Consider the following 23,919-nt stretch of genomic DNA (forward strand, 5'->3'; position numbering starts at 1 on the left):
TTGACCTAGATGACAACTAAAGGCATTTTAAAACTTAAGTGTTTCAAGATCAGTTAGTCTCTCACCTACACGCCCAAATGGATAAGAAAAGTGTTTTCTCCAGGACAGCAAATGAGCCTCAATAGACTTAGAGTTGGCCTTACCAAGGGAGACTTGGGGGGCCTTCCCAGAGCTCCAAAAAAATAGGAAGCACATTTCATGCATGCTGTATGTTACAGAGGGTACTCCTGAGGGGATACTGCACCAAAAAATTAAAAATTCTGTGCTAAAAATATAATTTTTTTGCGCACAATGTTTTATAATTCTGCAAATGTTATTTGTCAAATAAATGTGGAGGCTCCAGCATGGCATTGGGGAGCACAGGCCACTGGCTGCACAGAGGCGGGAGATCACTGTGCAGCTCTCCCTGGGACATGGACTCAGCAGTGAGGCTGAATCCAACCCTGACATAGTGCAAGGGCCGGGCCTTCCCCAGAAGCACTCCAGGGCTGGCCCCTCTGTGCCAGGTGTGGGCAGGCTCAATATGGCATCACCCAAGTGTGCAGGGGCTTAGTGTGGGGGAATCCAGATGTGGGTTGGGAGAGTTCTGTGTGGGCCAATCTGGATGTGGGCAGCTCAATGGGGGATCCGGGTGCCGGGGTGATTTGGATGTACAGGAGCTTGTTAAGGGATTCTGGGTGCAACAGTAATGGGACTCTGCAGAGAGGTCCAGGTGAAGGTGGTTGGGGCTCAGTGGTGGGGGCAGGGGAGGCTGGGTATGGCAGGGAATAGAGCTCAGCGGGGGGTATGTGTGTGCGAGGCTCAGTGGAGGGTCCAGATGCAGCTGGTTGGGGCTCAGTGGGGTAGGGATCTGGGTGTGGGTGGCTCATTGGGGTGGTGCATGGGGAGTAAGGCTCCTCAGGGAGGCGGTTCTGAGTTCAGAGGTGTGAAGCTCAGTTGGAGGATCTGAGTCTGAGCAGATCTGGACGCGCAGTGGTTGGGTGGATTGGGGAGCAGCTCCCTGTACAGGGATACCACCCCCTGCAGCTGAGGAGTGATGGGTGCAGGAAGCGAGGGGTGGGGGAAAGAGTTTGCAGAGCTTCCTTCAGCTGGGGGAGAAATCTGGGGGTGGCTATGACCCAGCCCCAGATGCCATGTAAGGAAAGAGGAAGTCCTGTCCTCCCCAGCCCAGTCTAGACTAGCAGCTGAGCTGGCGCAGGGTAGGAGCCACCAGCTGAGTCTTCCCCAGTCCCACCTGCTGCCTCACATTGGTTTACCTCTCTGCTAGTTGCCCTGGGCCCCTGAAACATATTGCTAGGGAGAGTCACATGACCACTCTTGTGGCTTCCCTTTGCTTCCCTGTCAGAAAGTCATTTTTCTGCAGGGAAGCAAAGGTATCTGTGGGGGACATAAATCATGTGCATGTGCAGTGGTGTAGAATTCCCCCAGGAATAAGAAGGATAAAGTGTGCTTCTGAAGTTTAGAATTATCATGCTAGCTATGGAGGTGGGTTATGAAAATCTGGCTTACACAGGCACTGTTTATCCATGTGTGGAACCAATTATGTTAGCAAACAAGGAAATTAAGGTGCTTCTGCCTCAGGAGAAAAAAGGGACGATAGCCCTCCAGTGTGGTGTTTGACAGGTATATCTGCTGTGACTCCCTGAGGAGCACTGTGGTAAGAAGCTAAAAAGGGCACCTGGGAACTCAGAAATTATGCAATCTTTGCATTTTTCTCTCAGTGCTTTTGCAGTTCCTGTTCAGGACAGGTGAAAATATTCTAAATAGGGAACAGATAACATTCATTTAAATCCAGAGCACGTTAATAGCTGAAAACTTAAAAGAAACGTGCCTAATTGTTTCCAAAATGTACAAAAATACACCTGTTCTCCAAGAGCATCCTCCTTTGAAGCCCTTCTGAAATAGTGCAGCTAAATCATGAGGAGCCCTGGCAAAGCTGCGTGACGGAAAGTTTGCATGGCTCCTGCCTATGGTATGATGAGGACCAATTAGTGCTGCGAGTCCTTTGTTTGAAGAGAATCCATATTGACTCTCATCTTTTAACATTCAAATCTCTCTAACTGTGCTATCTATAGCAACGCTTTTGTCATTTGTGTAGTCACTTCGCAGCATAAAGACTGAAATCTAATGGAGCCTGACTGAATCTTGTTGGTTACTGTAAATGTAGTAGCTTTATTCACAAAGCAAAACCTTAGCTAGTACATTGCTCCCAGAACTGGTTCAGATGACTCAATAGCACTACTTACTATGTTTGGTTTGGAACATCTCCCATTTGGTAGAGTTTATATGCTTTGTCGGAGGCATTGCACTTAAGACAGGAGAACCAAATGCTGGCTACTATTCACAAGAGTTCCTCCGGCTGTGCATGTTGGGATTGACTTTGGCCTCTGAATGGTTGGTTGTGTGCATATCTTCTGTGGCTAGAAAGTGAGAGAGGTCTCTGGGGAGAGGGCTTGGGGCAGAAGAAGAGAAGAAAAAAGGTGGGAAGACAGTGGTTCCTGCATTCAGGACTGGCCCTAGACCAAATGGTACCCCAGATGAGAAGCGTCTTCCCCCTCCCCCAATCTTCACATAGAGTCGGTCAGGGTGAAGATTTGGGAAAGGGTCTTACAACCAGAAAAGTGTGTGTGGGGGAGGTTAGGGGGTGGGGGGAGAACGAACAGAGACATACTTGTGTTGATTCCTCAGGCTCACAATGAGAAAGCCAGGCAAGTATACGCTTCCTTCTAATTAGTGCCGTCCTAGACAGATGCATCCTGCAGCTGCGGGGCTCTTCCTCCTCCCAGATAGACACACTGTCTATATTTAGTCCTTTTGTTAAGTCTGTCTTTGAATCGGTGCCAAGTTCCCTACTCTGGTGGAATGTAAATTCAAGATGTATGAATAATTGTGGTGCTGGACAGTGGGGGGAAAGGAGTGAGTCTGAAATATGTAGAGTTGGCAGAAAATTACCTTGTTGTCATTCTGTTTCTAGGGTCAGAGAAAAGAGATGCTGCTTTGGGATGCTGAGGGATTTTTTGTTTTGCCTGCTGAAGAAAATGGTCAGTGTTTTCGACTGGGAATCAGATTCAAGAATTCAGGTTCCTACATTTGGACCCCCAATTCACAGTTAAGATTGCCAGGTGTCTGGTTTTCAACTGGAACGCCCAATTGAAAAAGAACCCTGGCGGCTCTGGTCAGCATGGCTGACCAGGCTGCTAAAAGTCTGGTTGGCAGCGCAGCAGGGCTAAGGCAGGCTCCCTGCCCACCCTGGCTCCATGAGGCTCCTAGAAGCGGCTAGCATGTCCCAGCTCGTAGGCGCAGAGGACGGGGCTCTGCGCTCTGCTCCCACCCCGAGTGCTGGCTTCACAGCTCCCATTGGCTGGGAACCACGACCAGTGGAAGCTGTGGGGGCGGTGCATGCAGACGCGGGCAGCACACAGAGCCACCTGGCCACCAGCCTAGGAGCTAGGCATGCTGGCCACTTCCGGAGCTGCCTCAGGTAAGCACTGAGGGGCCAGAGCCTGCACCCTGAGCCCCCTCCCACACATCAACCCCCTGTCCCAGGTTGGAACTCCCTCCCACACTCAAACTCCCTCCCAGAGCCTGCATCCTACACCCTCTCCCACACCCCAACCCCCTCGCCCCATCCCGGAGCTCCCTTCTGCATGCCAAACCTCTCATCCCTGGCCTCACCCCAGAGCCTGCATCACCATACAGAGCCTGCACCCTAGTCCTCTGCCCCAGCCCAGTGAAAGTGAGTGATGGTGGGGAAGAACAATGGGGGATGGGGTGAGCAGGGGGTGGGAACTCGGAGAAAGGGTGGGGCAGGGGCGGAGTAAGAGTATTTGGTTTTGTGTGATTAGAAAGTTGAATACCTTAACCACAGCGCAATATGATTTATTGTATCCTTTAAACTCTGATACCATATGGTAAAAATAGATTTTTCCTGGAAGGTACAGGACAGTATTAGCATAGACATAGAATTAGATCCACAACCCAGCAGAAGTTGGAGGTTCCTCAAGATTATCTCAAGGATCTATAGCCAGGGTTTTGTGTCTGCTTCACATAATCTCTGAGCATTATAAAATATTTGTATTTGAAAATGTTTGTCAATCTAGGCAGGATTTTTTCCAAATTTTATTTAGCACAGAAGAGGTAGATTTTAAAAAACAAAACAGAACCCCCAACCCATTTAACGTAATGAAGAGTACATCAAAAGTGCAGATTCAGCAGTGTGTGTGTGTTGAGGGTAACACTGCATCTTGATGGCTCTTTTGTATTTTACAGTGAGGGTGGAAGAAATTGATGAAAAGATGTTTTATAAGAAAAATTCTTAATAGAAGCTTGATTTAGAAATAGCAGTGAATGCTTCTGTGAAGCCCTTCCTGGGATTTGCTGTGCAAATGGCATGTTTATTCCTTTAATTGTAAACAAGCAAACATTTTAGTCTTCTGCTCTTTTCTCTCATGTTTTTCTTCTGCTTTCTCTTGCTCTTTGTTTCTGCTTTTACTGTCACTCCCTCTTCCCTTGCTGCCGTCCCTTTTTTGTTTACAACCCCAGGACGCTTGTAGGAGAACTGCCTGCCTCTCTAGCCTGTAAGCCCTTGCTTTCTATGAAAAAGATGAAAGACCCCAGTCAGGCTTTCAGGGAATTCATTGCAGCATTCTTGAAGCAGGTTGGCCCTTTCTTACATCATCTTATTGCTTTGTGCCAAAGTAAATGTTTTGAACTTATAGCTCTGTTCTCAAATCAAGCCTGAGAGTGCCTGGTTTTCAGAGGCTCTAAGCCCCTGCAGTTCCCATAGACTTCATATGGGGTGATGGGCGTTCAGCATGTCTGTAAATTGGGCCTGGTACTGTGCCATGGCTTCTTTGCAGAGGACTGCAGTGCAGATGGGTGATTTTAATAGAGCACAGGTAGGCGTGCTTCATAGTTCATGTTGCCATCTATTTCTAGTCCGTTTTACCTTCCAGTAAAGTGCTTATTAATCACAGAAAATGATGACATCTCAGGGGGAGAGAATAAGAGAGACTTTCACCTGAAGCAAATGTTAGCTCAAACTGAGCCAATGGTTAATTTTCTCAGCTGGGCCTGGTTTCTGATCCCTCACTCGCCTGGCTGGGAGCATAGTGAAGAAAATACACTTAGCACCTAAGAAGAGTATTTCAAATCACTTGAGCAATCACAGCGGCCAGTTAATAACCGCAATACTAAATTACAGCACACAGTGGCATTGACAGGCCATGAAGGGACGTGTGATTAATCCTCATTTCTGGAAGGATGGTGGCTGCTGTGGTGGGAAACACAGGGGATCCTTGGGCCTATACAAGGGATATGGATAGTGGGAAGGGAAACCGCAGTCCCAATTGACACAAACAGACTTTGCTTTTGTTGGACTTTCCATTTAGAACGCAGGAATTAAAAGCTGGCAAACTGTTCGAGCCCACCTACCAGGAAAGCTGTACTGGACTGATTTATTGGAGTAAATGTACTCGAAGGGTACGTTTTAGCCATAGGCTATTGGGGAAAACAAAAATTAATTCTTGCCAGTCCTGCATAATTTTCTTATTTGTGGGGGATGAATGGAGACGTACACTTGCTATTAAACCTCACTGTGCTCCATGCAATACAATTTATTGTTCATTTAAATTCATAGCCTCATTTTAAATTTTAAGTAAACCACCTTGCAAGTTAAACTAGCCATTTTGGTTCAGTTAGGCATAACACCTCCAAAAATGTCAGGCCTTTCTACCTATGATCTGAAAATATTATTGTCCTCAGACCATGGTAGCTGATTGGTTGCTGGTGTCAAGAGGCTGCTCTGTGAGAAGGTGCTCAGATGCTATGACAATGAGCATGGACCAGAACTGACCTTGTGTGATTCCTAGAATCCCACTTTCTGGATGTGAAAGAACTGGGCGTTCCTCAAAAGCAGCACATCCAGCCCTTTGAGAGAGAGCAGAGAGGAGAGGTGCTTTGTGTTGCCCAAAAGTGAGCCATCCTGTTGATTACGGGGAGGAGTTGAGAGGCTACAGAGGGAATTGTATATGTTCCTCCTCATCTCAAAGAAAAGTGAGTGGGTGTGATACAAGGCCTTAAGCTTGCGGCCGATGGTAAGAATGGTCGGATTACCATGTTTCAGGTTCCCAAAAAGAGGACACTGCCAAAGGGGCGGGGATACAGTGATGGGTGCTGGAAGTGTGTGTACTGGGAGAGGGAATTTGTGGGTGTTGGAGGGGAAAGTTGGTGTGTGTGTGTATGTGCTGGAGGGAGGACCTGGGACCTCACTTGTTTCCTGTCTCAATGACTGCATGGCTGGTGCAGACCCAGGACACAGCGACAGCTAGCAGTCAGTGCTCCCACGGGGTGCTCCCCCTCCCCAGGACTGGGATCCAAGACTTGGGTGGGTGGGATCTGGCAGCTGTGAGGGACCAATCAGATGTGGATGCAGGGGAAGGGCCAATTGGGAAGTAGACCAATCGGGGCTCTTTCTGAGCGGCAACGTTTGCTCACAAAAATCTCGGACATTGCCTCTTATTTGAAAAATCTGCCTAGACAGAGGGTAGAGGATCTAAAAAGAGGCAATGTCTGGGGAAAGCTGGATGTAGGGTAACCCTAGTATGAGAACAGAGAAATCCTTGTGGGTTATGGAGGTAGTCAGGTGCCAGATATCCTTACAATAACTGCTTAGTGTCTTCACTTTTAAGAAAGCCAGAGAATGCTACACTGAAATCTCAGCAGAGCACTTTGATTCTTGGTTTTAAGTTCATACACTGTTTTCCTCCTCTTTTTTCATCAACCACAAGAACTACAGGCCACAGACACATTCCTGAGAATTGTTTCTTCCATAGCCATGGCTGGAGGAGAAACCATATTAGACATTTTCAGATCTCGTGATGCCCCTGGTATTACAGGAATCTATTCTAATTGTACACAGAAACAGTAAAATAATGCACCTTTTTGGGTAAGTGGAGAGAGGGAGTATGTGGCTGTAGACATTATAAACTGTTAGAACTGGCAGAATAATATGTCGGAGATTTGAATTTTGAGATAGTCTTTGACATTCCCTTCATATCCACCTCAGAGGGATATACCTTAATCAATTGCCAACTGTGAAGCTCTTTGAAGTCCTTGGGTGGAAAGTACAATAGCAGTGCTAGATGCTATTGTAGGCTGAGCATCTGACATCTATATAGTGTAGAATAGAGGAATGTCAGGATATGAGGGAAGAGAGTGGAATCTTGCTTCCCAGGCCTCAGTTCAGGCCCCAACGGTTCAGATTGTAGGGAATTTCTGTATACCATACACCCCTTGTGAGCAGGGTGCACTGCCATCACATTGTTCCCAGCTCCTGCCAGGAATTCTTTCAGCTTATCTTGGAAGAAAGAAATGTTACTCTGCTCCTCTTCTGTATCACAGCACTTAGTGAAGTGAAAGTGATGAGGAAGACTTGCCCAGAGACAGCGTTGGCACTGCACAGCATTCCAGCAAGAGAGAGGTTTTATCGCCTAGACTTCTAGTCACTGGAAAGAGACAAAGTGTTGGCAGGGCCATTATTTTAATAGGGGTATTTTGTGTCTGCGTCATTTCTGGTACATAAAGAGAAACCATAAATACTAGTTTGTACAAAGAAGGCAAAGCATGAAACTCAGCAAAACATTCAGGCTAATGATTAACTTGTGTATTTCTACAGTTTATTTCCCTCTCCCCCTACTCCCCACAAAATGATTTGCTTTTCTTCAGTGTAAACACAGGCTTTTAGTATGTTCTCCCAAACTGACAAAACTCTCTTCTCATGCAAATGTTTCTGTGTCTTTTGCATTTCTGATTACAAAGGCAAATATTCAGCACTCCAACAGTACGCCCTTCCAGTGTGGCTTGTTGTTTAGCCCTTGCAAGCTGGTGCATGTGGCTGGAAAATCCTATGTGGTGTGGTGATATATCTAATTGTAACAACTTTTCATAGCAATGGGCATGTATAATAATGCAAAGTTCCTGGTAGCTAGAGTCCACTGTAAAGAAACAGTCCTGTTTAAAGGAATCACTTTTTTTATACCTCATACTGAAACACAGACAAAAATAGCGAGCCCCTTTGAAACAAATGTTAGGTAAAATAATAACTTTATTATAAAGACTAAATTGCTGGGAGGAACTCATGCATTGGCTTATTACCACTGTTTTAAAAAAGGTTAAATATAGCAGCAGCCAGGGTTGGATTAAGGCAGTCCAGGGCTTTAGGCACTCTGACACAGGGCTTCCAGCAGCCCCATTGTATCCTGGGCCGTGGTGTTGTCTCGCATTTGGACTGACAGTGACAGAGGTCCCCTTTTCTTCAAGAGAGGCCAGGACAATGGAATGGGTCCCTCACTATTTACCCCAGTAGTAGAGCATATCCGCTTGGATGGATGAGGCCTGCTGCACTGTTACCCTGCCATACACACAGTGTGCTTGCTCTAGTGGGCCCATCAGGGCAGTGGGTGTTAACTTCAGCACCCCATTGAGATGAATGGGGCAGTTCTTTCTCTCAGAAACTGTCTCTGGTTGCCTGCAGACTCAGGTAAACAGTGCTGCATCACCTACACTTGGTCACATTTTCATGGTTTTCTTCACAACCATGAGAGGTGGAAACTCGCTTCTCATTGAAAGCTGAGATTCTGATGTACTCGTGTGACTGTAGGAGCAGAGGCTCTATGCATGGACCTATAATGCTATGCTCAGTTCAGCCCTGTATAAGCAGCTATTTGGGTAGGAGAGGTTCCGAGTGCAAACCATTCCAATGAACTAGTGCACAGCAGGTTATTCCATTTCTAGAGTGCCAGTTCAGGTTTGTGCCAAAATTCCTTAGTTACTTTAAGTTCACATGGCTTCACACCCCAGGAGTTTTTCCTTTCAACTTTCAAGTTCATTCAAAGTCAAACTGGCAATGACAACGCTCAAATGGAAACAGGAAGGCTAGATAAGTCCTGGTCGTTGCATATGCATTTTTGAGGGTTGGTTTGACTAGAAGACTTGTCAGGTGACCAGCTCTCTTGCTTTGGAACCAAAATGATGCCTCAACATTCCGAATTTAAAAATCTGTGCCTGTCCAAAGATTGCAAAAAGTTTTACTTTGAGCTTTGATGAATGATGTGTGCGTCAAAAAAGTTCAGCGTAAACCTGCAGGGCCTGTTTCCATTTTCAACCCCAGCCCTAGCTGAATTTTGCATAAATTCAGGATGCAGTATGGTAGTTTCAAATGGCTCTTAAATCCTTTCTGTTGCAAGTTTTTTTTCTTGTAAATGTCAAAGGTAATGAATACATTCAGGGTATGTCTACACTGCAATTAGATTCCCATGTCTGGTCCACACCAGTTGACGTAGGCTTCCTGTGCTCAGGCTAACGGGCTGTTTAATTGTGGTGTAGATATTTGGGGTCAGGCTGCAGCCTGAGCTCTGGGACTCTCCCACCTTGCAAGGTCCTAGAGATCAGGATGCAGCCTGAGCCCCAAGTATCTGCTCTGCAGTAAAACAGCCCTTTAGCCTGAACCCCACAGGCCTGAGTCAGCTGGGATGGACCAGCCGTGGGTTTTTAATTGCAGTATAGACACATTCTTAGAAGACAGAAGAGGTACTTTTTCATGGCTTTTAAAATATTTCCTCTCTACTCCCTTGGAAATTTGAAATCAAAATCTCTGTCCTGATTAAAAACTCCTCTATTGTATCTGCACACATTGGTAGAGCCCCACAAATCTGCAGATAGCCACAGACTGTGTTTGCGGATTCAATGCGGGTACACGTTTTGTATCTGCGCAGGGCTCTACGCATTGGTTACTTGTTGTTGGTTGAGTAGTGAGTGGCTGGTTGCTCCCACTTCTTTGGGGATAGGTGTGTGTGTGTGTGTGTGTGTGTTAAAGAGCTCTTTGGAGTGTGGGACAGCTCTGAGGCCTCTCACTATGCTTGGTCTGCTCTCACGATGAGGCTTGTAGCAAACTGGGAGAGGGAGGGCAAGATGCATGTGCATTCTGGTGTCATTGTGTAGGTGTTGTAAGTAGAGCTGGTCTGAAAAACTGTGAACATTTTTGTGTTGAATGTTTTTTGTCTTCCTTTTTGTTGAAATTGAAATCTTTCAGAATCTTTCACAATCAGTTCTTGTCCCAAGTGCAAGAGTCCTGCCAACCTTGGGTTTGCTGTGTTTGGGGCAGCAAGTCTAGGAACAAAACTGTTTTCAGAGTGGCTTTATAATTAAGCTAAAAGAGATTAAGACTTGCTCTGCTCTGTTACTCTGGTGTAAATGACTTTGGTTTCTGTTATGGTAGCTTACAAATAATTAAAAATACATTACATGTGTCTGACAAAGTGAGTATTCACCCATGAAAGCTTATGCTCCAATATATCTGTTAGTCTTCAAGGTGTCACAGGACCCATTGCTGTTTTTTTACAGATCCAGACTAACATGGCTACCCCTCTGATACCTTACAAATAATTGTTCACCAAAAAATAAGAAATCTCAGTTCTTGTGGGAGACTTATAAAGCATGCTGAGTTCTTATGTGCCCCCTATTGCCACTCTTCAACGCTTCTCTGAAAACTGTATCAAAAATGATTTTATTAATAAACCCAGTTGAGAGGGAAATTGAATGCTCCTGGTTAGAATGGGTGTGCGTTGGAGAGCAAGGAGGCAGAGGAGCTCCTTTGGGCTTGCCATGTTGCCCAGTGTGGTCTGGAAGGTTAGAGCAAATATCAGCTGTACTTTCAGAAACTGCTGAACGTGGTTTGACCCTCCTTTGAAGTTGTAGCCTTTCCTGACAACTACAGTCAGCCGGGGCAAATATCCTAGGAAAGACAAAGTGGAGTAGTCATTACGTTCCCCAGGGTCTTAATGGTGCTGGGATCAGGATACTGGACCAAATGGACTGCTGGCCTGATCTATTATGGCAATTCCAGTGTTTCATTGACAGGAATCTGGTTATTAAATCAGAATATTATAGCGCTCTTGACGTGTCATTGTTGGAGCATAATTTTGGGGGGAATGGTACATGGAGAGCATCTGTTTTCTATTGTAACCCTTCTGCCCCTCTGAGTTGGCAGCAACAAGGGCCGGGTTCAGTATCCAGGGGTTCCGTTTTTTACCACACCCCCCTGGGCACCTCTAGGAGGCAATACTTCCCCTCTCGCAAGCATGGAGTTTGAGCAAAATCCTTTTAATCAAGGAAGGAAACAATGCGGCATCCCATTGGAGAAACACCACAAACAGGATTATAACACAAACCGTAAACAAAAACCCACCTCCAAGTATGTTTGGCAATGTCCTTTCCCCCTTAGGATCTTAAGTCCAATCACCCCAAAGTCCAACAACCCAAAAGTCTGTGGTCAGTGCCACCCCCGGAATTCAAGAGTTTATCTGCAGAGTTTTACCCTCACAACCTGGGTGGAAACGGGGGGGACATCCACACAGGGTGTTAAGGGGCACCTTACGTGGGCCAGGGCCAACTGCTCCACCTCTCCATGGAGTTCTGCTGCAGCCTTCACCATGACCAGCTCCACCACACAAGCTGTCCCTGCAAACCACTTCACTCCACTCACTGTTCCATGGGCTGCACCAACACACTACAAACTGCTCTGCTCTGCCAGTTCCTTAACAATAGGTCTTCAGGCTCCCCCACTAGTTAACACAGCACTCCATGATCTCAATTCAGCTCTTTCAGCTCTTAGTAGGGAGGCCTGGTGTTGGTTCACCATTGGTCCAACATGAATTCAGCTCAGCAGTCTCTAGATGGACTCCTAATGAAATCAAAATTAGCTCTACTATTTAACAGTGGAGGAAGGAGGATGTGCAATTGGTGTTCCAGGCCCTCAAAAGGGCCCCTAGCATCAAGTACACACACCAGTCCCCAACCTCTCTCAATTCACTGGGTATTGGAACCTATGTCCCTTGTTTAGCAAGTGTCACTTATGTTATATTGAGACATCTCTGTCATAAAGCAGTCTCGTAGTTACTCATTCACATAATCAGTTGGCAACAGTTTATTTATCCTGCCCCAATAACAAAGAAATTGGGGAGCCCAGAGCTGTCAAAATAACCATCCCAGGCTGCATTGGGCTATGCTGGGCGTGCCCATGCAAATATCTGAGAATTCACACTTTCTGAAATTCTTTCCACACTTCCCATAATTCACCACCAGATGTCAGGGTAGAGCTCATCCTGACTCTGCTTACACTATAATATTAGACATGGGCCCCAGCTACAGTTGCATTCCTGAGCCAAACTGTCCCACAGGCTATGTCTACACTACAGCATAAAATCGAAATAACTAAAACCGGTTTTATAAAACCGATATTATAAAATCGATTTTATGCATCCACACTAGGGCATATTAATTCGGTGGTGTGCGTCCATGGTCCGAGGCTAGCATCGATTTCTGGAGCGGTGCACTGTGGGTAGCTACTGTAAAATGATGAGGCCAATAACTTGATTTCCGTCCACACTAACCCTAAATCGATATAGTAATATTGATTTTAGCGTTACTCCTCTCTTTGGGGAGGAGTACAGAAATCGATTTTAAGAGCCCTTAAAATCTATTTAAAGTGTGTTGTAGTGTGGACGGGTACAGCGTTAAATCGATTTAACGCTGTTTAAATCGATTTAACTGCGTAGTGTGGACCAGGCCTTAGTTCAAGAGTGTCTGAATCTATGGTTTTGATTCAGTACACTGCAGAGAGGGAGGGAGGGTCCAGATGTAAAATCAGAGGCTGGATTAAAATCTTTTCAGAATCTGGAAGTGTCCAGATGCAGGGTTTGCAGTCCAATTCTAGTATGTATGTATTAGTTATAAAAGAAGAAGAAAGACCCTAGAAAATGGCGAGATCCGCAGTCAAGTTCAGAATATTTATAGATAACAAAACTGAGTCTATAATGGGGGAGGGGAGAACCTATTTTCTCCCCTCTCTCTTACCCCGCCTATCCTTTTTTCTTGTTAATGACCTACAACAGAAGTTTATGCCTGTTTTGGGAGCTGTTTCTTGGCTATCCCCTCTCAGCACAGATAACATAAACACTTCCCTATTATGGGGGTTTTCTTCAGAGTTTTCGTGGCCACACAAGATGCCACTGTCAAGATGCAAGGCCTTGATAGTGACTAGAAAGTACTACATCTTCCCTTATTATAACCTCTTCTCCCTCCTGGTAGAGTTTTGTATGTTCTGTGCGTACGTATGCACTTGTGTGGTGGTGAGCAGCACTGAAATAGTTTATATTTCTTCCTTGATTTTCACTGTGCGTTCAATGTGGTTTTAAAGAACATTTCAAAATCTGTCAGTTTCTTTTTTCAGGCAATTCATTGTTGTTTGCTGCTGTGGTTGCTTTAAAAAAATACTCCTTGGTAGGTTTGCACTGAAATACCAAGATTTCTAGGGCCGGAATGGGGAGACATTTATAAGGACAGAAGGGACCATTGTGATAATCTATTTTGATCTCCTGCATAATGCAGGGCATAGGAATTCCCTGAATTAATTCCTGTTTTGGAAAAACATCAAAGATCTGCTCTATTTCAATCTTGATTTAAAACAGTAGCACCCTCCCGTACACATGCAAGTATAGGGCATTCAGTATTCCTTGGGGTCAGGGAGACCCTGCACCCAGAACATGCATATTTGCAGTGAAGATGGCAAAGTTGTCTGGGCATGTTGGATAATTGTAGTCCAGTGAGTTGTGTTTGCTGTTTGAAAAGCTCCGCTGAATCTGAATGAAACAAAATTTTGCAGAAAACAATTCTGGCTAAATGCTTTTCTCCTTCTGAAGTCCTTGAACTTTTAAAACCAGCTGAGGGCTGCTACAAATTTTGAAGTCTTTTTGATGTAAAATTTTTCTCTTTATGTTAATATGGGAGTGGTAGAGGCCAAGACAGTGAAGGCTCAAATTCTACTTCTACTATAGCCCCCATTTTTATTTTTTCAGTTGCCCAATACTTTCTCAAACAAACTTGGCATGGAGTTTAGCATCCTTGGACTCTTCCCAGAATTGACTTGTTCAGAAAGCATCAGTAAAATCAAAGTATTCATAAAGTGAGTGTGCGCGTGTGCACATATATACACTCCCTCCTAAAATTGTGTGTGTCTCAATTTCTTAATCAGTTTTTTTCAAGTTAGTTTGTTTCCATGTAGATGTGACAGGAAATTAGGTTTCTTATGGCTTCGAACATTGATGGCACACATGCATAGCAGACTGCACAGCTAGGCCTGGAGTGAGATCACTAGTTGTTGCTGTTGAGATGATGAAGTTCCAGAAGATTATTTCAATCAAAGAATAATCACCAGGAGCCAAGGTTTCTCAGAAGTAATTTATTTGTATGCAACTACCTTTAGTAATAAGGAGCAAGAGACAAGAATAGGGGGAAAAACTACTACAGAAAGTAAAATAGTCTCTAAATAGGACATTTTCCCAAAGTTTTCTGTGAAGTGTCAGCATCTGTGTAAGGACATCATGTTTCCCCAGGGGGACCTTTTCTGTAGATGCTCCTAGTGTCCATGTGCATAGATTTAAGTGGTTTTGGTTTCTTCCAGTCTGATTGATATGAAGAGAGGGCTTGCTGCTTTCAGCTGCCTTCCAGAGGTTTTGCCAGGTTGGTCCCAGGATATTAGAGAGGAAAGGTGGGTGAAGTAATGTCTTTTATTGGATCAACTTCTGATGGTGAGAGAGACAAGCTTTCAAGCTACGCACAGCTCTTCTTCAGGTCTGGGGGAAGTACTCAGAGGGTACATCTGCACTGAGATAAAACACCCACAACACCGAGTCTTATAGCCCAGGTCAGCTGACTTGGGATGCAGGGCTGTTTCATTGCTGTGTAGACTTCTGGACTCTGGGTGGGAGGGTCCCAGAGCTCGGACTCCAGCCTGAGTCTAGAATTCCACAAAGCACACTTTCAAAAGACAAGCCTAGACACTAAAAATTATGGTCGTAATACAGACACCAGATTTATGTCTTATTACAATAGTCTGTAACTCACTAACTCCCCTTTTTTGTCCATGACTGTAGAGGTATTAAAAGGCCACTTCACCTTGAATGGTCTCTTAAAATATGTGTTAACTGCTTATGCTAAAATATCTGTTCCACCTTGTATTTAGCTACGACGCTCCTGAGGCTAAGGGGTTGTCTACACTTGAAATGCTCTGTTGGCGTAGTGTAGACCCTATATGCAAGTGGGAGGGGTTCTCCCTTCGCCATAGGTAATCCACCTCCCTGAGTCCTGGTCTACACTACAAAGTTAGGTGGACATAAGCCACTTTGCGTCAACATGGTTGTCTGTGTCTGCACTTACATTTGTCTTCCATTGATGTAAGCATCCTGTTATACCAACCTCCCCGAGAGTTGAGCTGCATTGAGCCATGATTGATGTACTGTTAGTGTAAACATGGCGTTGCTTATGTCAACCTTAACAGTGCTCCAGCAGCTGGCCCACAATGCTAGACACTGACCGCTCTGGTCTCAGTTGTGAACTCCATTGTTCAGGGATCACAGAGACCAGAAGGCTCCCCTACTCTCTAAAGCACCACAGATTTTTGAAATGCCTTTTCCTGATTAGCTAGCTTGGTGAGCAAACCTAGCAGCTCTCCATTGTTGTGCACAAGTGCCCAGCTGACCATGCTGGCTACATGCTCCAGATGTGCTGTGGCTTGGAGTAGATGGGAGATATTGGATCTCCTGGGCCTGTGGGAAGAAGAGGCTGTGCACGCACAGCTATGGACCAGCTGTAGAAACATTGATATCCAAGAATAGATTTCATGGTGGATGCAAGAGAAGAGGTAGGACAAGGACCAGCAGCAGGGCCAGGTGAAGTGAAGGGAGGCCAACAGTCGATCCGGTACTGAGCAGCAGACCTGTTGCATTTACAAAGAGCTGCATACCGTACTTGGCGGTGACCCCACAACCACCCTGCATATCACCATGGAGCTTCCAAGGAGCCCAAGCCACAGGCCTTGGCCTGAAAAGAGAGGACGAGGAGAAGGATGGGAGGATGTGACTGAGGGGTCCAGCTAAGCCCCTTGCCAGGAGCTGTTTGAGACTCCACCCAGACAAGTCAGTCCTGACAGTGGAGCACAGATGAACCCAATGCAGGGAAGGATCCTTGGGTAAGTGTAAATGTATTTCCCATTACAGTGATGGCAACTTAACAAGACACAGCTATCCACTTTGCATTAGTTTACTTGTACTGGAAGTGGACAAGAGGTGGTAGTGTTATCTGCTTTTCATTCCTCCGTAGGTTTAGGTGGGGAAGGGCATGTGGAGCAGTTTGTTTATATACACAGAGATGTCCCTTGAATCCTCCTGAGAGATCTCAATGAAATTTTCATGGAGGTACTCTGCAGTCCTCTCTTGAAGGTTTCTAGTGACAGCAGCCTTATTTCTTCCTCAGCCGTAGAACACTTTACTTAGGCAGGCAGTATATGGGCATGGGTATCTTCGGGATGCCGGAAGCAGCTGTGCTCTCTCTGCCTTTGTTACCCTCAGGAGTGAGAAAGCAGCTAAAATCACCGCTCCCTGTGGAAAATAGTGCCAGTATTCAATGCCATTGACCTATATTCATAGTTTCATGCAACCGAGCTATTCCCTCCTCATTTCCCTCTGCCCCCCCATGGGTCATACTCACCATTGCTGGTGCTGTGAGTGGCGCCAGGCACAAGGACTTGGAAGCAGAAGTGTCAATAAGCACATCTTGTTTAAAAAGTTGGGGGAGGGGGCAAAGGAAAGCAGTTCAGAACCTTAAGTTTCGCTTGCCATTGTGACTGTACCAACAACAATAGTACCTCCTGTGTATTGTATCTGCAGCTGTTGCCATTGCATCCTGGAGGGGTTCCCCCTTCCACAGTTGCAGAGTGTCTGAGCCAGATAGAGGAGAAAGAAGAGGACTTGGGGTGACATGTTCAAGGGGATCCTGCAAGCCACTGCTGCATCAGACCGTGAGCACAGGGCCTCAGGGGTGAACATTGTAGACAGCCTGGCGAAGGAAGGAGTGGAGATGAAAAGCACCAGGACAAAATGGGGCTTCTCTAGCTGCAAATACAAGTGCTGCAGACTCTTGTGAATGTACAGATTTAACAAGCCCAGGCTCACCTCCCTTTTCAGTCCATTGTGGCACCTCCCTACGTCCCCTTCAGCATTCCATGTTGCGTCAGGGGCCACATCCCTACCCCCACCCGTGGGACATTAAGGACAACTACAGCTTCACATACACTGACCTGTGAAAGCCATTGCAGCTGTATGTGTAGCTAAAATGCATATGAATGTTCTTGCCTTTTGATAAATTCTGGTACATTAAAAACCTAAAATTAATAGATTTGCTTTTAAACTGCACAGATTTTTCTTTTCACTGGTTTGTTACTGAATACAATTCTATTATTTGAAACATAATTTGTCATTATTAGTTCACGTTATATACTGCAGGGTGCCTAGCAGTTCTGAAAGCACCCACATACTTGTTACTGTACAGTGTCACACAACTCATAGGATCAGTGAAAAACACACACAGTGTAGTAATCATAAATGTACAGCAAGTGCTGCAGAATTAATAGGCGCATTAACAGTATTATATTAATACATGTACACCAACCACCACACAATTCCTAACAGGCCCTGAAACAGCAGGGCTAGGCAGAGCACGTTATACCACAATGCATTACTGTAGCTCACAATTTAAGTGCTCCTTCAGCACCTCCTTGAGCCGTATACTTTGCGTCTGGCTCTTCAAACTCAGCAGACATCCGCTCCATTTCCATCCCCGCAGCAAGTTTCCCCCCATTGCTATGCAGATATTACGCAGGTCACAGCAGGCAGCTATAACCATTGGGATATTTTTTTTCCACTGAGATCCAATCTTGTGAGTGAACAATGCCAGCATCCTTTTGATCTACCAAAAGCACATTCAACTGTCAGTCTGCACCTGCTGAGCTGGTAGTTGAATCTTTCCTTGTTGCTGCTCAGGTGGCTAGCGAACGGCCTCCTGAGCTGGGGGAGCAAGGCATAGGCTGAGGCCCCAAGGATCACTGCTGGCATTTCAGCTTTGCCAGTGGTGATCCACCGGTCAAGGAATAAAAGACCCTGCTTGGAGCTTTCTGAAAAGTCCTGTGTTCTTAAAGATGTGAGCATCATGCTCCTTCCCTGACCAGCCCACAGTGATGTCAGTGAACCGTCCACGTTGATCCACAACCATAGAAAAGTAGCCCTTTCTGTTGATGTTGTCTGTGGCAAGGAGGTCGGCTGCCAAAAGGGGGATAAATGTGCCATCTGTTACTTTGCAGTTTGGGAACCCCACTGCTGCAAATCCATCCCCTGTATCCTGCACATTGCTGAGAGTCACAGTTCTGCATAGCAGGCCCTGCACACTTGCATGACAACAGCCTTGACAGTGGAGTTTCCAACTCCAAACTGATTTCCACTTCTTAGTGTATGTGCAACATGTCTCAGGTGGCACGTGACCAGGATTCATCACTGAATTTTGGTCCACTGGTTGGATCATTAGCTTTCCTGACCCATGCTGGATACAGAGGGGGAGTGCGACGTGAACGTTGATCCATGGCCCCCATTTCCCACTAGCTGGTAGCAATCCGGCATTGCAAGTTTCCATAGTGCGATTGCCACTTACTTCTCCACTGTCAGTGCAGTTCTCGTTTTGGTGTTTTTGTGCTGGACATCAGGGGTGAGCTCAGTACACGGATCCAGGATGTGGCCTTGTGCGTCCAAAAGTTCTGTAGCTTGTCATCCCAAGCTTGTATTATGATGCAATGCCACCAGTCAGTGCTTATTTCTCAGTCCCAGAAGTGGTGCTCCACCATCTGCAGCTGCAACATTGAACTGGTTCTCGCTATGTCCCACAGCAGTCTACCCGCCAAGAAATCATCATGTTCCCTGCTGATTTGGTTATTCTTGGAGCTCTACAAATAATGGAGGGTCAATGGTCCTATGCTTGCAATGCTTATGACAATAATGGAGCCTGCACAGCTCTGCCTGCTTCTGTCAGAGATGGCGAATAGCAAGGAGGGACATACGGGTTCATGGGATTTTTTAAAAAGGCGTGAAAAATTTGGGATATAGATGACATTGTGGGATGGAGACACACTGGGAAGCTGACCTTTTGTTCCCAGTCACCCCTGCATGACTCATTTTGGACCCACCAAGCATTGCCAAAACTTCCCAAAAGTGCACTGCATTGTGCATTGATGCAAGCACTTTTGGTGAGTATGCTCAGCGCCAAAACAAGGAGACAAGTATGCATACGCACAAGCGATATACTAATTATGGCAGCTTAATGCTGACTTAAACTTGCGATGACCAAAATTTGTAGTGTAGAAATGGCCTGAGAGGCAATAGCTAGGTTGATAGAAGAATTCTTCCATTGACCTAGTGTTGTCTATACCGGGGGGGAGGGGGTAAGTTGGCTTAACTGTGTCGGTCAGGGATGTGGATTTTTCAGACACCTGAGAGACATTACTATGCTGATGTAAATTTTCAGTGTAGACTAGCCTTATGTTTCCACTAGAAATGCTACAGCAGCAATGTTTCAGTATAGATACTCTCTAGACTCCTGACAGTTAATCCACCTCCCTGAGAGGCAGTAGTGAGGTCGACAGAAGAATTCTTCTTCTACCTAGTGCTGTGTACACGGGGGGTTGAGTCGGCTTAATAGGTCATTCAGGGAACCTAACTTTATAGTGTAGACCTGGCCTGAATACCTTTCCAGACCTGAAGAAGAGCTCTGTGTAGCACAAAACCCTGTCTCTTTCACCAACAGAAGTTGGTCCAATAAAAGATTTTTCCCTCATTCCCATTGCCTTTCCCAGAGGTTTTGTAAGTTGTTTTGGGGCTCACAGCCATACAGAAAATTCTCTGCCACCAGAAAGGAAATCTCCACAATAAACTTCTTCAGTCTCAAGCCAACCTCCTGTATTGAAAGTTATTCATCTTCGGACTGTTGACTCTTGTCTGCTAGCATAAAGATATTGTCCTGGCAGCCAAGCTCCCCCACCAGTGCCTCCACCACTGGCGGCCCCACTGATAAACTCCTCTCCCTCCCTAGTGCACCTCCTGCTTGCCATGATCAGCTGTTCCACGGCGTGCAGGAGGCACTGGGAAGGAGAGGGAGGAGCGAGGATGGGGCGCGCTTGAGGGAGGGGGTGGAACTGGGTGGGAAAGGGTGGAGTAGGGGCTGGAAGAGGGGGGTGGGAGTTTTAGGGGAAAGGGTCAGATGGCGGTGGAGTGTGGGGTTGAGCACCCCTGGGTGAATTGTTTCAGAAACAAACAAGCAAACAAACAAACAGAGCTTGCTTAGTTGAAACAAAAAAATTAATTTTGTCACATCTATGTTAATTCATAAGGGCGGATTGCAGAATGCAGTAGAAGACCCATCATAACTCACCCCTCAGTTACAAACAGTCCTTTTTCTTTCAACATCTGAAGGAAGAGACAGTTGAGGTTTTTGTGGTCCGGAAGTTGTCTTGCTTTAAGAAACGATTTCTTATCACTAAGTGCTCAAGTTCTCTTGATGTATCACTACTTCCTTCTAAGTGATCAGGAATTAGAAAAATATCTTAACATCGTGACTTACGATATATAGTTCTAAAGCTGCACAGTAGCATCATGTGCATCCAAACAGATTTGTTCTTAGAATTATTTATCTGCAGTGTAAAAAAAAAAAAAAAAAAAAAAAAAAGCTGCTTGTAGGGTTTTTTTTTTTTTCGTTTAAAGTCAAGGTGTTAAATACAACAGGAAAGAGTGACATTTCAAACTAGACATTGGAGAAGGATACTGGGCATCAGGAGTCCTGGGGTCTATTCCTTTTTCTGCCACTAAATTGCGGTGTGACCATAGGCAGGTCACTTCACCTGTCTGCCTCAGTTTGCCCATTTGCAACTCTGGGAGGTAGTTAATTCATTGAGATTTTTAAAGAGTGAGGAGATCTCCGATTTAAAGATGCTGTGTACACCAAATGAGTACCACTGTATACTTCTGGGTCTGAAACCTTGACAAGCTTCCCTTTAAGTCTAAGATGTAAACTACCAGGGTGGATTTCCTGATGTGATCTCTTCTGCAATGCCATGTTAGTAGTCAAAACTGTAACTCTGTTCAGTTCTTTCTGTATTGTTTTTGATGGGTATGAATCCTCTAGAATTCATCTCACTTCCCCTCCATCCCGAACCTGGCTCATACTTTTCTTCTATCTTCCATGCTGAGACCTCCAGTTACAACAGTCTTTTTTTTTTGGTTTGGTTGATAAGATCTAGGCATGGCCCCCTCCAGTGCCCATCAGTGACAGCCGACTTATTGTTCTAAAGGAGTCAAGTGATGCAAGATGCTCTTAGCTGGTGCCAATTCAGGGAAGGATCCTCCTGCTTAACTGTTTGCTTTTGCCTGGATTTTAGAGTGTTGGTCTTGTGAAGTAGGACAAATGGAGTTTCATAAGAGCACTAAATTGATGCAGTGTCAGAGCTCTGAACTGGATTTGATTCTTTGTACTATTCATTTTATGGGTGTGTCTTTGCCACAAACTCAAGGAGGAATCTTTGGCCAAAGCAGAATTTGAGGGAGAGGAGGAGGTAGGTCCTGCCACTGTTTTTCTATAGAGGTTGAATTACAGAGATGCTTTTATAGTGAAGGAGGGAAATCCCCGATGATAGTGGCTGTCTAGTAGCCAGCTGCTGGATGCATGACTGCAAACATCCGTCTTGTCTGGGTTCTGCTGCGTGGAAGGAAGCCAGCTGTGTGGAGCAGCTGGAACTTGTCACCAGCAGCATGTTTTCCTGTAGACTTGAGTGAGAGGGCTACAGGCGACTAAAGGGAAGCATTGCCTTTCCACTAAACCTCCGATGTTGCTCAAAATAATTCTCCCAGCTCAGTAGCTACAGCAGCTTTATTCCGCAGCAGGTAACTTACTGTAATTGTTTCACTCTTCTGTTCAGAGCCATGTTGCATGGTAAATTCTATCCATCGTGCCTAGATCCCATTTCAGTGTATCCCAACTAGTTGCTGCAGATTGTCCCTTGTCTTGTACCCTCTTAGGGTCTGATCCTTCTCCTTCTGAAGTCCTTGACAAAACTCCTATTGATTCAGTGGTGCAGGATCAGTCCCTGGAATTGTTTCCTTTCTTGTTTCAAAGGCTTGGATCTGACTGTGTTTAACTGCAGTGTTGCTTGGTGGTGGGGTGTTGTTTTTTTTTGTTTTTGTTTGGTTTTTTTGGTATGCTGTGGAGAAACATTACTAGATAATTATTATTTATTTCTTGTAGCATGCCTAAGTGGTATTTTACAAACATTGGAAGGCTGGATGCACCTCAACAGCAGTGTTGGAAACAATCCATGGATACAGCTGCTGCACGTGAGCCTGTGTTTAAAGGCGCCTGAGATGCCGGCACACGGCTGCTATATTTTCAGTACACGCAAATCTCCCAGTGATTAGCAATGATGGGAAGGTAAAAGGAAATGCTAATATTTTCCCATACTCTAATTAAACTTTTGTGCATTTTCTTTAATCTGTCAATATTGCCTATGGGGCAAGTCCAGGGGAGGAGAATGTGCATGGCTGAAGAGGCTGGGTTGGATTAGTAGAGACCTTCTGAAAAGGCTTTGACGAATCGGAGGATATGCACTACTTGCCTGGAGGTTGCCAGTAAGCCTGCAAAGAAGCCACTAGGCAATTCCATTAATGATGAGAACAGGAGCGTAACCAATAAAAATCTACCTCATCCCCACCCTCCTTGAAGAGAGCAATGCCACATGAATGTGAGCAGTCAGCTAGCTTGATGTCGTCTTCCCACTCCACACATATTCCAAATGTAGGCTGGAGCAAGAAAAATTGGCATTCCTTGAACAGAATGGAATAATCCCGAAGTCAAACAACAGTTGCACAATGTTTGCATCAAGATTTCCCAAAGAGACCAGAATTAATCATGAAGTAGTTAACAATCAATACACCACCTGTTATTTAAGCACCAAATCCATGTAAACAGCAGCCAAGACCACTTCAGATTACTTAACCACAGTATCCAGAGTAGACAGTATTTATATTTGCATAATGCTTAGTCACTTATCATCTACAAAGTCACAAATGCCAGTTGTAATCAGGGCAGCTGGGGTAGCAGTTGACCCAATCTGTTAGCAGGTGCTGAAAACCTTTAGGGAATGGCTGACTGACTTCTCCTGATTTATTGTGGTAGGTTTGGCTTGTTAATGCCATCCTGAATGTAAGTGAGATGGGAGTGGTTATAGAATAGAGGAACCTAGGATTTGAGACAGAGGAGTCTATAGGGAAGCCTTACGAACAACCAAGTTTATAAATAAAGGCAAACCCCAGGAAGGGAATGTTTGCATGAAATGAAATCCATATAGACTCTCTCCGGAACAGCTAGGGAGCTGCACCCGCTTATGCCTTAGTTTACTTTTCTCTCTCTCTCTCTCTATTCCATGCAGAACATGGGGCATTCAACATTGCCTCCCATCTTTGACAGTTTCTTGCTGCTGTCTTAGCTTCTTGTTGTCATGTTGTCTTAGCTTCATGTTGTTTGGTAGCATTCAGTTCCACTTCTGTTGTGTGCTTCCATCTATCTCATCACCTCTTGATCTGGGGATTCCAGTCCAGTGCCTGCATAATTATGTTATTTGGGTCTTTCTTCCATGTATGTCCTAGCCTTCTTCATTTTTGTTCTGTAATTTCCAGTCTTATCTGTTTTGTTTTCCTCCAGAGTTCCTTTTTTTGTGATCCCCCCCTCCCCCGACCATCTAATATTGAGAACTTCTCTAAGGCGGTTGTTTATGAAAACATGGTGTCTGGGTAGTAAGGTCTTAATAAGTCTCCGCGTTTCATATAGTAAGACTGACGTTTACAATGGTGTTAAATATTCAAAGGTCAGTTTGGAGGACAAATTTTGTTTCTCCAGATTGGCTTTAGAGTTAGGCAGGCATGTCTGGCTTTCACTATT

General features: G+C 45.3%; 1 protein-coding gene across 4 annotated transcripts in view; it reads left to right on the forward strand.

Moving 5' to 3' along the window:
• Positions 1-23,919, forward strand: part of PALD1 (phosphatase domain containing paladin 1) — a 201,381-nt gene that overhangs the window by 44,684 nt on the left and 132,778 nt on the right. The window contains exon 1 of one of the 4 annotated variants that reach the window (XM_030570350.1): positions 22,389-22,413. The exons of the other annotated variants lie outside the window; for them this stretch is intronic. Within the exon in view, the coding sequence (XP_030426210.1) occupies positions 22,403-22,413 (11 nt within the window). The 5' untranslated portion in view covers positions 22,389-22,402. Of the gene's footprint in view, positions 1-22,388; positions 22,414-23,919 lie in introns of those variants that run through there. 4 annotated transcript variants of the gene reach the window in all.

This window comes from Gopherus evgoodei, chromosome 7, assembly GCF_007399415.2.
Source record: "Gopherus evgoodei ecotype Sinaloan lineage chromosome 7, rGopEvg1_v1.p, whole genome shotgun sequence".
NCBI lineage: Eukaryota > Metazoa > Chordata > Testudines > Testudinidae > Gopherus > Gopherus evgoodei.